We start from the raw sequence: 16,166 nt of genomic DNA, 5'->3' as shown, positions 1-16,166 counted from the left end.
CAGGTGCCTGAACCAGGAAAACTCTTCATTCGGTCCCGACCATTTGCCATCCCCAAGGGCGTTATCATTCCTTCCCTCGTCTTTATTGCGCGATCGTGATCGTGATCGAAATCGAAATCGCGGATCGAGTGCATCGTCACTTATCTCACCTGATAAGAGCCTCGCGTTAAGTGCAACGCGAAATTCCCACGAAACTTGTGACTTGGAAGTTCAGGCACATCACATCTCTCTTCTCGCCACTATTTCGGATTTTCCCTGGTCAAAATGTACGTTCTTGATTGACGAGCTTTGAATTATTGTTAACATTCTGCAGGACTGAGCGAAGGCAGGGGAGGAATATTCGGGGCCCGTATGACTTTATCTGAATACTAATCTTGCCAGTACTAACGACGCTTCAACAGACACTCGGCTCTGACTGATTTCCTTGCTGTATGTGACCAAACGAATCATTGCTTTGGCCAAACTGACAATATAGTCCAATAACATCTCTGCGGCGCAAATTCGCGATGAATACGACCGCCGGCTGGCGGATGCGACGCGCCAGGCTGCAGAGGAGGAAGAAGCCGCTGCAATGGACCAAGAAGAACCCGAATACGAGCCCACGCCGGAATCAGAGTCCCCCGAAGACAAAACAAAGAAGCGCAAACGAATGCAAGCCATCGAGAATATCAAGAAGAGCAAGGAATTCGCCCGCCGCAAGGCCCGCCGAACCGGAGAGCCGGACGACGATGACGATGAATTGGCAAATACTATGATGGATGAGAAGCAGCGACCTAATCCAGGTCAGCTAGACAACTGTGAACTCTGTGGTAAGCGCTTCACGGTCACTGCCTATAGCAAGACAGGCCCTACTGGGGGCCTTCTCTGCGCAGACTGCTCTAAGAAGCATGCCGATGGTGGTAAGAAGGCACCGGCCAAGAAGCGTAGCTCTGGCATCGGGCGTCGTCAAAATCAGAGCAAATTGTTAGATGGCATGTCCCCACATGGTACCCAGAGCTTGCTAGAAACATGTATCAAGGTCTGTCCCTTATTTCTTCATCGTAGCCAACGTGACTCACCGTTTTGCAGAAAGTTGCCGAGCATATTGACGACGTGGAAGAATTTGGCGACCTCCCCCCTCCGGTGATGCATCGCCTTAGCCAGATTCTATCCAGAAAACGCGCGGTGACCTCAAAGACCTTGGATCTCTTCTTACGGCCCACCCACAGAGAGATCAACATCTACGACTGTGCAAGTATGTCACTCCTTTACTTTTTACTGCAACACGAATGGTATATTAATCATATCTTCAGGCCTCGACACCAATGATTATCACAAGATCCTTGCGTCCATGCCGGCTTTGACTCGGCTGAACCTACGGTTCGTAACGCCAATGAAGGATCGCATTTTCCAGTATATAATGGATCGCGACATGAATATTCAAGACCTTCATCTGGATTCGCCGAATCTTGTGACCGACGAATGCTGGCGCCAATTTTTCACCAAGTTGGGCCCCCGGTTGCGGAGCCTGAAATTGTGGAATCTTGACTCTGCATTTGACGATGAAACTATGGAGATCATGTGCAAGAGTTGTTCCGGACTTGAACGCCTGAAACTGAAGTATCTCTGGAAAATTGGCGACAAGGCGCTTGAATCGATAGCAACGCTGAAGAATCTGGAGCACTTGTCACTCCATTTCAGTCAGGAGACTAGCCCCGAACCCCTGCTACAGGTCATCACTGAGATCGGTCCCAAGCTACGCTCTCTATCTCTGGATGAGTTCCCGCTCGCAGATGATAGGCTGTTGCAGCACATTCACGAGCATTGCCATCATCTGAGTAAGCTTCGATTCACCAAAAATGATCTGTGTATGGATAAAGAACTGGCAGCGCTCTTCAGAGGTTGGTCTAACCCACCTTTGCGATTTGTGGATTTCCATGGCCTTCGTGATGTAGACATGTCCAACCCCGCTGGACCAGCCGAGCCTGTTGGCCTGGCATCGGATGGCTTCATCGCTCTGATGGAACACTCAGGCTCCAGACTCGAGACTTTGAATATTGCCTCTTGTCGCCACATCTCATATGCGGCATACGAGGAAGCCTTCTCTGAGCACAAACGATATCCCGAACTCAAGTATCTCGATATCGCATTCCAGGGCGTCGTGGATGACTTTCTGGCACAGAGCATATTCCGATGTTGCCCAAACCTCTCCAGACTAGTTGTCTTTGGTTGCTTTAAAATCCGCGACTTGCGAGTCCCTCGGGGTGTAAATGTGATTGGCACTATGGGCGCCAAGCTGAACGTTGACGGGATTGCTCAGAAAGAGGTTTTTTGAGGATTTGCGAGAACTTCAGGCCTACCATTGCGCACATTTCGTTAAACGAGACAAATTTTTGTATGCATATTCACAGGAGTGCTGGGATTTAAGGGCAATGGTTTCTAGTGGCTCAATGTCTACTCTTTATTCTGAATTATTCTTAGAAAATCATCATTCATTTGAAGTTCAGGATATCTAAACTACAACTTCCCATGCAATACATTCGGGTTAAACAAATTAAAAATAAAAGGGTTACATCCGCTAGTTACCCATGCGTTTGCCAATTTCACTCTCCCATCCACGAGTTCTCTCGAACCCGTTGGACGCGGTTTGGTAGTCAAGCATGGCCTGGTAGACCTCTTCTTGGCTGTTTAGCACGAATGGGCCGTACTGGACGACCTTTTGGTCCAGAGGCTGACCGGCAATGATCATGAAACGAGTCTCAGATTGCGCATTGTCGGGAACTGATGCCTCAACGAAGTCACCATTTTGCTCGAAGACAACATTGTGGAACTCTTTGACAATGCGAGTGGAATCGTTCGAGCCAAAAATAGTGTCACCAGCGAGGGTGTAGGCGAAAGCATTCCAACCCTGCGGCAATGCCTGAGAAAGACGGCCACCAGGCTGGATAGTGACATCCAAAATCCAGACGGGGGTATAGGCCAAGTCACGGACAGAATCGACACCGTGCGACTGGCCGGAAATGACTTTAACGGTCACACGGCCCTCATCAGTCTTGGCGATAGGAATTTCAGTAGCACGCAAGTCACGGTAGCGCGGCTCGCACATCTTCAACTTCTGGGGCAGATCCACCCAGAGCTGCATGCCAACGTTGGGGCTGCCGTCTTCGTTCTCGTGGGGCATCTCGGCGTGCATGATACCACGACCAGCAGTCATGAATTGCAAGTCACCAGGGCCAATGGTGCCCTTGTTGCCTGCGAAATCTTCATGATCCACCCCGCCAGAGAGCAGGTAGGTGATGGTCTCCTGGCCACGGTGGGGGTGGTCAGGGAAACCAGCGCCTTTGCCAATGGTGAAGTGGTCGAGCATTAGGAAAGGGCTGAAGTTGCGCAGCTTGGCGGTGCCGATTGAGCGGCGGACGCGGGCACCTGCACCCTCGGCCTGCTCAACGGCAAGGAAGACTTGACGGATAGCACGAGCAGTAGACATTTTGGAAACAGAAAGGACGACGGGAACCGGGTATTCCAAGTCGAATTGAGGAGCAGTAAAAGCAGCTGTGTTGATGGTAGACTTTGTCAAGAAGCGCGATAAGCTTTCTGGAGCTCGCTGCTGTATAAAAGAGACGAAAGAGTCGGGAATTGAGGGACGATAGACCCAAGAGATTGCCGTGACGCAAATTATGAAAGGCAGAAGTAGCTTCATGGGTATGTTAACGGTTATTTATACCCCAGTGATGAGATATCGAAGATTCGAGCTGAATGCAAAAGAGATATAGGAAAATCAGCGTTAGTCAATCTTCATAAACGCTTCCTTAGCAACTGCTTTCCAAGACATCAGTCAGCGATTGTTCACACGTCTGAAGCAGCGGTAGCCAATCATGAGGCAAGTTTTAGAATTCCGCTCTGACCAAGACTCAAGTCAGCATCCTTAATGCCTTCGTAATCAGGTGTTAACCATGTTTGATCCTCTTTGTCATTAGGCACGTGTTTTGGTCACGTGACGATGACTACAGCCGGACGAGGAATATAATACCAACGCTTCAAGGAAGGCTGTGACTTATCTTCTCGGGTTCATGTAATGTGTTTTAGAATTATTGGTTAAATATATGTCCAAAAAGAGCTTTGGTGAGATACTCACGTGTCAGAAATAATTCGAGTAAGGACTGAAGAATTAACCTTGTTATTGTGGAAGCAGGCCACTTCCAAGGTTCAAGATTACAATATCTATGTATGTGTATAACTAATCCGAGATTCAGAAGAAACTTAAGGGGGATATTGACATTTCATTGAGGTTCAATCGTATGGCTACCTATATTTGACACTGACATACATTTATAAATACTCCTCATAGTACAAATATGAACGGTAACAGCAGCCAAATTCGATAACAAGAGTAGAAGGTAAGTAGGTAATATCATACATGATGTCAAAAGAATCCCCACTGGCGTCTAATCAAGAGACCCAGCCTGCATAGGTTATGTCCTCAAAGTTGTATATTCAAATGCCACCACACGTCCGATGGTTGTCATAGCTCGGATTGCTATCAGACAAGATAAGGCCACGGAGCAGCTCCCGCTCTCCGCCCAATTCCAACGGGATCGCATCAGCGTCCACCGTTCTTCTTTGTCTTTACTGTTCATCTGAGATACCACTCCTGATTCTATATTTCAAGCGACTCTCGTCGTTCATTACCGGGAGAGCCCTGGTGGGGAGTCTCAAACAAAGCGTATACCCCATACCCAAACGTCATCCGTCTCTTGCGATCACCTCAAAACAGTGGGAGATATGGGCCAGACTAGGTGGACTATCGTGCCATGGCTCATGCTGGCCTGTGCCGCAGCCACCGCGTCGGCAGATAAGCGGCCTTTCAATATCCACGATGATCTTCTGGCCTATCCACAGGTATGTCGTGAGACCCAGCGCGACGCCGATTGAGTGACCTCTCGCTCTAACAGTACTAATTGTACGCAGTACCAATTAACCTTCCCAGAAGAATATATCCTTCACTCTCAAGCCGAAGAGTTGCTTCGCACACAAGCCAGCTCCGACAGCCCTTCGAACAACCCTCAGGTGTACACACCCAAGGACTCCACCGATGACTCCACGCGGGGTGGCGAGGAGGTCGCCCGACCAGACTATACTTACGAAGAGATGATTTTGGATGACCGGCGACTCCTTTGCCAAATACCACGCGTGACGGTTGAATCCAACAAGACGAACAGCCAAGCGGACGAAGTAGACGAACAGAAGGAGCTGGCCCGCGCGACAGACCGCGGTCTTGAGCTTTTACGCGAAATGGAGGACAAGTGCATGTACTACTTCTCCGGCTGGTGGTCGTACTCATTCTGCTACCGAAAGCAGATCAAGCAATTTCACGCACTCGCCGCAGGCCGTGGCGTCCCAAATTATCCACCCATGGAAGACCCGAACACTCATTCCTTTGTCTTGGGGCAATTCCCCGCCGAAGCAAATGACAAAGAAAAAGGAACTCAGGAGCACAAACAGACATACCCGACCGACGTGGCAGAACTACACACCAAAGGTGGCTCGCGCTATCTTGTGCAACATCTACGTGGTGGCACCAAATGTGACTTGACTGGACGCGACCGCAGAGTCGAAGTGCAGTTTCACTGCCATCCGCAGTCCACGGACCAGATTGGATGGATCAAAGAATTGACCACCTGTTCCTACCTTATGGTTATCTACACACCTCGACTCTGTGACGACAACGCCTTTTTGCCGCCTCAGCAGGATGAAGTCCATGATATCGAATGTCGTGAGATCCTGATGCCCGAGGATGTCCCCGAGTGGGAAGCCGTGAAAGAGTGGTTTACGTCTCACCAATTAGAGGATTCAGCAGCGGCGGCCGCCGCCGTCCAGTCCCCACCTGAGTTTCAAATTGTCGGAGGGATCGTGGTGGGCGGGCAAAAGCTCGTGGGCATGGAGGGTAAGCAGATTGAGAAGGGCCGAGTGGCATCTGCAGGCGAAGAGCGCGTTGTGGACGTTGTTGCAAAACGCGAGAACGGGAAGATGAAACCCGCATCCTCGCAGGTGCTGAAGAAATACGACCTCAGCCCCGAAAGAGTTGAAGAAATGGGGAAAAGACTAGAGGAGTTGGCCAAGGGCAAAGACTGGAGCCTGGAAGTGGTCGAGAGCGATGGAGTGATCAAATTCCAGGGCGTTGTCCCCGATGATGATGAGGCACCGCCGCAGCAGAATGAAAACAAGGCTGCACCCCAAGCTAAAGACACCAAAACTACAGAACCCAAGGTACCTGAGCACAGGGCCGGCGATGATTCGAAATCACAACCGGTAACCCCAGATACGGAGGCTGACGACGGGGAAGGAAGTGAGGAAACCTTCAAAGATGAACTATGAAGGGTTGAACTTGTACAGTAGACATCGAAATTTGGCGTTTCCATTCTCAAAAAGGCATATATTCTCTGACCTGCATATCAATCCAATATTCCATGTGTAGATGTAGAAATAGGAGGCCAAGCGTCAGGAACGGCCGGCTAGCTTCATGCCCAAAGACGTCAGTTGCCCCAGTTGCCGGTAGCCGAGTGGGGACAGGTAGGAGGCCAGGTAAGGACACGCTCCAAGTTGATCCTGAAGCAATTGAATGAGATAAGAATCCGTAAAGATATTGAACGGGAGGTTGCAAGTCCATGTGAAGGGAAGTTCAAAGTTGGGGGAGGCAACGCAACTACGTAAGGAACGTGACCGTGAACCTCCTAGCGATCGTCCGGCCCACCTTCCCACCTCCCTGACCCCAACCCTCACTTCTCTCCCAACTCTCCTCTGCCAGCGCTCGGCTCGGTCTTTTCTGCGCGTGGCTTCTCTCTCTCTTTGACGTGTCCCTTGCCCGCCTGAAGACTCTCCGCCAAGGCTGAAGCAACGGCACCATCCGCCCTGACGACCAACCCCCTCCGGTCGACAATTCGAGTTGCAATTCACCCCTCCCCCTCCGCAGACGGCGCCAACAGCAGCGCCAGGAGATTTGGTCATTGTGACACAGAGACCCGATTAGTCTGGGTCTTCGTTCAACGATGGGTTTCCTGGGCGTCTACACGGCTGTGTATGATTACCAGCCTCAGGGCGAAGGTGAACTGGAGATTCGCGAGGGCGATCTGCTCTACATCATAGAGAAGAATGCCGAGGATGATTGGTGGAAGGCCAAGAAGAAGGCAGAGCCAGACGACGAAGACGAGCCTGAAGGACTAGTTCCGAACAACTACGTCGAAAAGGTAAGCACTCCGGATCACTCGCATGCTTAAGGGCACAAACTTTCAAGTCTTCCATGTCCGGAGCTGTGCGGACCAGAAAGGTTTCGTGCATTGAATACATGGATGTGTCTGAATCCGAGGAATTGACTGATACTTACGATGACCCATTGTATAGGCGCAACCGATCCACAACGCCAAGGCTCTTTTCGACTATACTCGACAAACAGACGAGGAGGTTTCTTTCTCCGAAGACGCTGACGTGCTCGTTTACGATACTTCGGATCCGGACTGGACTTTGGTTGGGACTGATGGGGACTGTGGATTTGCACCTTCAAATTACATTGAAATCCTTGAAGATATTGCGCCCACTGCTCATGCCGTGGCTTCCTCTCCTGCCCCAGTCACAGAGCCTGAATATGAGCCTGAAGCTCCGTCTCTCCCGCAACGACCGACGCAGGCTGCTGCGGAAGAGTATCACCCGTCAGCCTCTGGGTCCCCAATCGATACGGTGCAGAACCCCGCCGCAGCCGCGATTGCGGATATTATTCACAAGCAGCATGCACCCGCGAGCGCGCAAATAGAGCCCACCAGAGATGAACCTCCGCCTCCTCAGCTACCTACGCGACCCTCCTACGATGAAGGCGAAGAAGAACCCCCTGCGCCTGCTCTGCCGCGCCGACCTCCGTCCGAACAGTTAGAAAATTGGGCTACACCTCCTTTGCAATCCCGCTCGCCTGGGGCTTCCCCCCCCCCTCGTCCCCAGGCGGCAGCTACTTCGATGGGTCGCGATGGAACCCATGTGAAAGCGTCTCCTCCCTACAACCGGGCTGGCGAGATGACACCGCGGTCTCCCTCGGGTTACCACATGTATAACATCAATGAAATGGTCGAGGTGATGGGCAAGCGAAAGAAGATGCCAACAACGTTGGGCATCAACATGGTCACCGGAATCATCTTCATCTCTCCCGAGGGCGATGATCGCCAACAAGAATGGACCGCGGAGAAGCTTACTCATTACTCAATTGAAGGCAAGCATGTCTTCGTCGACCTTGTTCGGCCTAGCAAGAGTGTGGACTTCCATGCTGGAGCCAAGGATACTGCGCAGGAGATCGTGGCCGCACTTGGCGAGATCGCCGGGGCCTATCGGGCCGAAGGGCTACGAGAGGTCCTTGCCGCTGGAAAAGGTGGTGGTGGTGGCCATAAGAAGGGCACCATATTGTATGACTTCACGGCACAAGGCGATGATGAGGTGACGGTGGACGTGGGTGATGACGTTGTTGTTATCGATGACACCAAGTCCGAAGAGTGGTGGATGGTGCGGCGAATGAAGAACGGCAAAGAAGGAGTGGTCCCTAGCAGCTACGTTGAAGTGACTGGATTTGTGAGCCTTGAGCCGTCTGGGGTGGAATCTGGTCTATCAACAGTAGAAAAGAACCGATTGGAGGAGGCCCGACTGGCCAAGGCAGCCCTTGGGAAGCCCAGGACGGACTCTATTGATTCTACAGATCGCCACTCGAAGCGCGAGAGCAAGTCAAAGTCTAAACCTGACCCGAGCAAAGTGAGGAAATGGACCGACCGTTCAAAGGCTTTCACGGTTGAGGCACAGTTCATTGGCCTTCAAGATGGCAAGATTCATCTGCATAAGATCAACGGAATCAAGATTGCGGTACCCGTGTCCAAGATGTCCGTTGACGATCTTGAGTACGTGGAGAAGGTTGCTGGTGTCTCTCTGGACGAGGACAAGCCTCTTTCGAGCATTCGGGCTCGTGCTACCTCCGACGGCAAACGCGGCTCTGCAGGCGCATCTGTGCAGCGTCCCGAGTACGATTGGTTCGATTTCTTCCTCAAGGCTGGCGTTGGACCACACCAGTGTGAGCGCTATGCGCAGAACTTCCTTAAGGATTCCATGGATGAATCTGTCTTGCCTGACATTTCTCCCGAGACCCTTCGCACTTTGGGCTTGAAGGAGGGCGATATTCTCCGAGTCATGCGACACCTGGACACCACTCTTGGCCGCACCGGTGCCAAATCTAAACTTCGGAATGTGAGCTTTGGTGGAGAGGAAGTTATTGAGGATGGCCAGGGTGGACTTTTCGCTGGACCTGGTGGTACCCTTCGCAATAATACTCGAAAGGGTAGACCGGCTCCAGCAGTCCAGGCTGGTGACGTTGTCGATCCCAAAGCCTTTGAACAGGCAGATGAGACCCAGGCAAAGGAAGAGCGAGCCGCTAGTCCTGCAGCAGCAGTTGCACCTGAGAAGCCTGTCGCGCGTGGATTTGACGATGATGCATGGGAAGTGAAGCAACGCAAGACCACGACTGCTGCGCCGGTCAATTCCACTCCTTCCGGCACTGCCTCGCCGCCACCTGTTATCCAGAAGCAGATCACGGGTGCAATGGCTGACTTGTCATTGCTTCAAGCTCCGCTGCAGCCTGTCCCTGCGCAGCATACTGCCACACAGCCAGGTTCTGCCATTCCCGCCCTTCAACCGCAGCAGACTGCTGTACAGCCTCCGCCGGTGCAGCCCCAGCCGACTGGTGCTACCCCTGGTTTCTTCAACCAAATAGCACAACAACAGCCTCAGGGCTTCAGTCCTCAACAGACTGGATTTCAACAGTCACAGGCCAGACAGCGCCCCCAGGTGCCACAGAACATGAACCAGAATTCGCTTCTTCCCCCACCTCCGCAGCGCCCACTATCGGCGCCACAGAATTTCACACAACAACAGAATTCCTTTGGTCCCCCTCCATTGCAGCCCCAATTGACTGGGCTTCCTCAGGCAGGGCCACCAATAGCTGCTCCAGGGCAGAGCTTGACCGAATTGAATCAGCAGCACATGCAGCCCCAAATGACAGGCTTCATGGGACAGCCTCAACCCCAGAACGGGTTGATGCCTCAGCCGACTGGGTTTATTCCCCAATCGCAATTCGGAATCCAGCAGCAGCAGCAGCAGCAGCAGCTTCCCTATGTCAATGGTCAACCAGGACAAATTACAGGCTTCCAGGGAATGGCTCCGCAACAAACCGGCTTTGGCGGGTACCCCCAACCTCAGCAGCCGATGCAAACTGGTATCAACTCCATGCTTCCTCCCGCTTTGCAGCCTCAGCCAACTGGTGCCAACGGTTTCGGAAATGGACACTACAATGCATCATCGCCACCTCCGGTGCCACCAATTCCCCAGCAACCAATGGCCACACCTCTGTCGCCTCAGAAGACAGGACCTCCTCCGTCCGTCAGATTTGGTGTCAAGCCAGATGCGCCCAAAAAGCTTGCTCCACAGCCAACGGGAATGAGGGCTAACCTTTCACAAGCTAGTAAGTGTTTCCCACGTATCCAAATAGACATTACAGAAGCTAACCAGCAAAACACAAATAGCGCCTACCAACCCCTTCGGCTTCTAATCGGAATGGCAACTCTGGTAACCGTTTCATTTTCTCGATCGGTATATATAATTTTGACGTTCGGGCAATGCCAATTGCCCCTCCCCTTCCCCCTTTGTTTCCACTGTGATTCCTGTCCGCAGCGACGGAAGTTCTACATATCTCATCTTGTCTTTTCAATCTCGAGCTTTGAATTGAAATGAGTACATATCATGGCCCGCATCCTAACGCAGCGCGTACCAATGCCATGAGTCTGGCTTCCTTGCAAAACTCCTCTTAGCGAGCCGTTGTCATCTTTTTCCCCCACGCGCCTCGATTCATTTGCTTACGCCCTGCATCCCGTTCCGTTATACTCTATGCTTATGGCCAAGCTATTATTGAATGCTTTCGTTTTCTAAATTCCTTTCCTATATTACTGGATGGCTACGCTTTTTGCTTTTTGCTTTTTCTTTCCCCTCCTTCCTTCTGCTATCTGTCGAAAAATCTGTTGGCAGCATATCTGATGTCTTTTCCTTGTGGTTAAGATGTGATGCCCTGGACAATGTATGTTACTTAGGCTATTATGCAAGCTGCATTATGATGCATAGCGTCTTTTTTTTGGAGGAAGGCTGCCAATTAGATAGCAATTGATTTTGATAATAAATTGAACCTATGGCTGTAAAGGCCATGTAAAGTAAGAGGTAAAAGTGGAGTTAAGGTGTATGTAAGAAGGGTTAATGGCAATGAGAGATGTATAAGGTCCATCAACACTGTCCAGCAGTATATGCACAGAGTATGGTATATTATATCAATGTCATAGGAGTATCATAAAATCATATATCGGCCGCTTTGGAAGGCCAGACCCAGGCACCAAATTGCCAATCAAGCTTGCACCGGTACACCCTGCTATCAATCACATGTCTAGATAAGAGAATTGAGAAAGCTCTCACGAAGCTGAGCCACTAAGAAATGCCCTGAGATTATAGTGAAGGCCCAACATCATCCCAGATGCCAAACACCGGGAGATCTTCGGCCATGTACAGCAGTCCGTTCTCGGGGAACATCACATCAGACAGCGGAGAAGGACCACCGGAGAGCGGTGGCTGGCCAGAAGGAATAGTACCGCCAGGGGAGCAGCCGACAGGAATACCAGAGGTGGTCAGTGCAGATATAGCAGCATCGTAGGACATGGCTGCTCCATCTGGCCCGCCACAGAGTGCATCCCAGACATCACTGCCTGGTGGCTGGGGGCCTGCGGAGGGCCGTGGCTGTGCGGCCAGAAATGATGATGGAGTCATGCCGCCGAGTTTGCCGGGAGATGTAGGAGATGGGACTGCAGGGGAATGGTGACGCATTTGGCTCTGCGGGCTTGGATGGACAATTTCACGACCTGAGCTCGAGAGGAGAGATCCGGGTTCACTGCCGCCGCCAACCTGGCCGAAAAGTTGATCTACCTGCCTGCTTCGGCGTTCCATCCATTGGCGGTTGCGGCGCTGGATGTATTCTGCCACGGCGCCACGAAGATACTTGACAATTTGGAAAAATCGACATGCATGAGGATCGTGTGGAACGAATAGTCCGAGGAACCGCTCGGCTTTGTTCATGCCTTCTTCGAGGGGGAGCAGACTATCATAATCGGCGAAGAAGGCTGCGCCAAGAACGACGGCGGAATTGAAGACCGAGTTGATCAGGAAGGGTAGACGTCGTGGGAGAGATTCGAAGTGCCCGAGGGCATCCACCACGTCAAGGCCTCGGAGGGCAGAGTAAACACATGCATCGGCGAAAAGAGAAATGCGGGAGCTGCCATTCCTTGCATCAGACGAAGCATTCGAGTCAGCTTTACTCTTGACATATTGTGCCACACGGTAAACGAGGAATGGTCGTGTAAGGAGGATGATGGACCAATAATAAGATCCAAAGACATGGGCTGCAGCGAGACTGTCTTCCATGGGTTTATTATCGAGTGGCTCCGTTTGCAATTTGAGTATCGAAGGTAGAGTGCGCACCCAAGCGCGGTGTTGATTTGAGATGGCTTCGGCAACATTGATTGAGATGACTTGTTTCATATAAACATCGGTAAGAATGCGTTCAAAGATCCTGCAGAGGGAGATGACCGCAGCCGAAAGCTGTTGATCTGGTGTCAGATTTCTCTGCTGATCAACATATGCGGTTACATCTTCGCGGATATCATAGTCGTAGTCTGATGTTGCTGGTGGGCGGCCTAGAGAGGCACTGAGGAACAAGTCCATCATTCGGAGACTCTTCCATACTCGCTCTCTTGCACGTCGTTCTCGACCGCAGAAGAGCGCATTTGCGTCCTTCCGATGAATGCCGACCGCATAAGCAGCGCGTAAAGCAATTCCTAGGTTCATAAAAGCGCCATTTCGCCTGCACGCGCCGAGCATGTACATCGACACCAAGATGTAAGACTGGATAGTGTGGATACTCGGCGTCTCCTGGAATGCGGCAAACGCCAGTTGACGTCCACTGCTAAAGTACTGCTCCGCCTGGTCTTGATTGATGTCGGAGACCTGGGCACCAATGGCAAGAACGAGGTAGAAGATGGAGCTAACGGTGTCTTCGTCCCCAGTTGGATTCCCCACCCAATTGGCCAATCTCGGGTGAAATTCTTCTAGATCAAAGAGGTCCAGCAAAGGGTTAGTCGCAAGGACATATTGTTGGGCCAGTCGCTGTGCTTCTTCATTGCTGGGCGGTGGGACGAGGGGCCCAGGTTGAGTGCTCGGATTACTTTGAAAAGCCTCGAGCATGGAGTGTCGCGAATTATCTTCAGTGAATTCGCAACGACCGATAGCGGAAGACACCACACGGCGAACACTTTGCAAGAATGAGAGACTTGCAGAATCCCCAATATACATGAACTTGCCCTGCCCATCGCGGAGAAGTCGTGCCACTTTCGGCACCGGCGCCGCACCCTCTTTTTCATCTTTGGCCTGTTGTTCCAGATCTATCCCACGGTCCTCAAGGGAGTTTAATAGGCGATCCATCGCCGTCTCCCGCTGCGGGGAAGGCATTATCCGCTCACTGAGCAGCATAGTCGAGTCTTTGGGATCGGGCTTGAGCAAGCGCGCGGGGCGGTCCGAGAAATGACACTCGGACACCTTGTGTCTCTGGACACAGATCGTACAGGGTTGCTCTCCGTTGCACTTTTGCTTCCGACGTTTACAACTATCACAGGCTCGGCGACATCGGAGCCGCGCCCCTGGCGCCGTGCTTGCACGAGGCATCGCGCACCTGCGCCGCTCTTCCGGTCAGTGGGTCGCTTGGCGATCTCGTGCACAAGGGGGGTCATCGAAGCGCCGGAAACGTTCTCGATGATCGGTCTGCGTGAATAAGGAGGTTTGAGAGGATTCTATCGCATGGTGGTACGATTGTAGAACGGAAGAAGCGCGGACTGCTTTGCTTTCCCCGGACTCTACGGACTGACTAAGCGCATTCCCCTCCCGATAGGTATTTGCCAACGTCTTTCTATATCTTTGGCATATATGTGTTCGATATGTCGTGATGAACTTCTCTCCAAGCTTTTTGGCCTAATATTCGGTTGTAAAAGTAGCCTAGATCGCGTTTCCTCAAAAGTCGTCATCAATGTCAGGGCCCGCCTTGAAGCAAGTCCGCGTAGGGAAGTATATTATAGACTTTTTCTGACTAGCAAACAGCTCGACCTTCGATATGTAAAGATCCGAATCTACAGCCGGAAGGAGACAATTTTTCCCCAGGTATCCGCAGTTCCCCAAATACCAGAGCGCAGACATTCGAGCTGCACGATCTGACTGTGATCCACAAACAAGTTGACATCAATACCAAACTCTCGAATGTACCAATTGAAAACTTTAGGATCAGCAGCCTCAAACATGACTCCCTCCGAAGGAAGCTCTTTCATGATCTTCGACACGACGTCAGTCCGCCAGGATTTCACGTTCTCTGTGATGCCCTCGGACTCGATCATCAGGCGCTCAACGCCAGCATCGAGGAACTTGCGGCCAAGATTAATTAATTTGCCTGGGTCTGAAGTACCGATGGCTTCTAGGCTAGAAGCAGGTGTATCTCCGCCTGCTCCAAACTGGATACCCAGCTCAGGCTTGGCCTTAAGCTTGTATGAGTGCACTTTGTCGACGAGCCGAAGCCAGTCGTCTTCTGGGAACGACAAGAAGCCAGAGGACAATTCGACGACATCAAAGCTTGACAGGATGTCAGCCAAAACTTTCGTTCTTGCATGGGACACAAATACCCCAGATCCTTGCACTTTGCGAGGTAACGGTCGAAAACGGTGTTGGGGTCGGGGTGTGTGAGTAGGTGCTCAGCCCATCCGCCCTATACAAATTCAGCACATGATATCCATAGTCGCTACTCTTCTGCTTACCGTGGAGACATATACGCCATACTCATGAGCAAGATCTGTTATCTCACGCAGTGAATTCCTCTCAAATAGAGCAAATGAGCCTAAATGTTGTATAAGTTCCGCGTATCTACTTTGGACTCAGGTTGATATGGCTAACCGCCTGCAAACTTCAATCCGTCAACGTGGTTGCCCATTCTATTGACCAAGGTCAGTCACGGCTTGAACCAATAATAATATGAAGGGATTCATACGTCTCGAGTACATCTGATAGGTACCGCTTCCCCATAACCTAGGCCGGTGTGAGCTTTATCCAGCAACATGTGATGATTCCCCAATGGTCCATACCGAGTAGTATGGGCCTCTAATTTCAGTCACTCCCTTATCCCTGGGCTTTACTGGTCGGGGATTGGATCTTGCGAAGCCAAAGCCATCTTCCTTGTCTTGTAAAAGCACCACTCCCTGTGCCGATCGGGCCGGTGATGACGTTGACAAACCTCTGGGCTGTGAGGAAGCGGCAGCTTTGGCTAAATTGAGAGAGGCACGACTTGCCATCTGCTTGGGGACTGTCGCTGCAAGAGGCATACAACGGAACATCGTGGTCTATGGTAAATTGTGGCGTCGGTCAAGTCAATATTATTCAAAGTATTTGTTAAAATTCTTAAAAAGGAACTATGAGTTGCCATTGAAATAGCGAAGAAGAGAGCATTGCGAAAACTCAGATCTTTTCCGCACCACGCATGCCCTGTGGTCGGAAGTCCCTAATTTGGGTGGCTTGACGTCAAATGCACTTCATTCTGAAGTAACTAATTCTCAATTCTCCTGGGATATACCCTTGATTGCGTGCGATGACATCAGATGATATATAATAATCTAGGTAGATCCGAGAAAGATGTATAATATTTGACCGATGGTCCTGACGAAATCCTAGGACGCTTAGTTACCACACGAAAATATCAGTCCAAGTTGGAAAACAGGGACTACATATTGAAATGGGGATGGCTCGATGGCTGTCTGGCAATGCAGACTGGGCGCCAGGAACACACATACACACTCCCAATGACTCAGGAAGGCGTAGTGGACATGCTCTGTAGAGGGATATCACTTTAAACTTGAAACTGTATCATGAAGTAAAGAAACCGAATAGTGCAGTCACATTCCGAATAGTTGCTCTGCCTCCGTGTGTGTCCATGTAGGAGAGAAGAATGCAGATAGCCCAAGGCATGTAAGACACCTCAGGCACAATATATA

The 16,166-nt window shown here is 51.1% G+C and overlaps 6 protein-coding genes across 6 annotated transcripts; 3 read left to right on the top strand and 3 right to left on the bottom strand.

Annotated features, from left to right (window-relative positions):
• Window positions 1-264: 264 nt before the first annotated feature.
• On the top strand, window positions 265-2,314 carry rad7 (uncharacterized protein; the record flags this gene model as incomplete). Its single annotated transcript, XM_056882985.1, has 4 exons — window positions 265-270; window positions 476-1,018; window positions 1,069-1,234; window positions 1,293-2,314. The coding sequence occupies 4 exons, from the start codon at window positions 265-267 to the stop codon at window positions 2,312-2,314; spliced, it is 1,737 nt and encodes a 578-aa protein (XP_056744826.1).
• A 243-nt stretch (window positions 2,315-2,557) lies between these two features.
• Window positions 2,558-3,466, bottom strand: N7443_002928 (pirin family protein; the record flags this gene model as incomplete). Its single annotated transcript, XM_056882984.1, has 1 exon — window positions 2,558-3,466. The coding sequence occupies one exon, from the start codon at window positions 3,464-3,466 to the stop codon at window positions 2,558-2,560; it is 909 nt and encodes a 302-aa protein (XP_056744825.1).
• Window positions 3,467-4,761: 1,295 nt separating this feature from the next.
• N7443_002927 (PRKCSH domain-containing protein) lies at window positions 4,762-6,354 on the top strand (the record flags this gene model as incomplete). The annotated part of the gene is made up of 2 exons (XM_056882983.1): window positions 4,762-4,878; window positions 4,948-6,354. The coding sequence occupies 2 exons, from the start codon at window positions 4,762-4,764 to the stop codon at window positions 6,352-6,354; spliced, it is 1,524 nt and encodes a 507-aa protein (XP_056744824.1).
• Window positions 6,355-7,025: 671 nt separating this feature from the next.
• On the top strand, window positions 7,026-10,603 carry N7443_002926 (cytoskeletal protein-binding protein SLA1; the record flags this gene model as incomplete). Its single annotated transcript, XM_056882982.1, has 3 exons — window positions 7,026-7,223; window positions 7,378-10,516; window positions 10,578-10,603. 3 exons carry the CDS (start codon window positions 7,026-7,028, stop codon window positions 10,601-10,603), a joined length of 3,363 nt encoding a protein of 1,120 aa, XP_056744823.1.
• Window positions 10,604-11,541: 938 nt separating this feature from the next.
• On the bottom strand, window positions 11,542-13,871 carry N7443_002925 (putative C6 transcription factor; the record flags this gene model as incomplete). Its single annotated transcript, XM_056882981.1, has 2 exons — window positions 11,542-13,689; window positions 13,746-13,871. 2 exons carry the CDS (start codon window positions 13,869-13,871, stop codon window positions 11,542-11,544), a joined length of 2,274 nt encoding a protein of 757 aa, XP_056744822.1.
• Window positions 13,872-14,264: 393 nt separating this feature from the next.
• N7443_002924 (phosphosulfolactate synthase) lies at window positions 14,265-15,512 on the bottom strand (the record flags this gene model as incomplete). The annotated part of the gene is made up of 6 exons (XM_056882980.1): window positions 14,265-14,757; window positions 14,808-14,890; window positions 14,940-15,019; window positions 15,076-15,113; window positions 15,170-15,207; window positions 15,264-15,512. 6 exons carry the CDS (start codon window positions 15,510-15,512, stop codon window positions 14,265-14,267), a joined length of 981 nt encoding a protein of 326 aa, XP_056744821.1.
• Window positions 15,513-16,166: the final 654 nt, after the last annotated feature.

Source organism: Penicillium atrosanguineum (genome assembly GCF_028827265.1).
Source record: "Penicillium atrosanguineum strain IBT 20685 chromosome Unknown utg000002l_segment0_segment0, whole genome shotgun sequence".
Classification (NCBI taxonomy): Eukaryota; Fungi; Ascomycota; class Eurotiomycetes; order Eurotiales; family Aspergillaceae; genus Penicillium; species Penicillium atrosanguineum.
The sequence above is the reverse complement of the archived record's forward strand: the minus strand, read 5'-3'. Positions and strand labels throughout refer to the sequence as shown.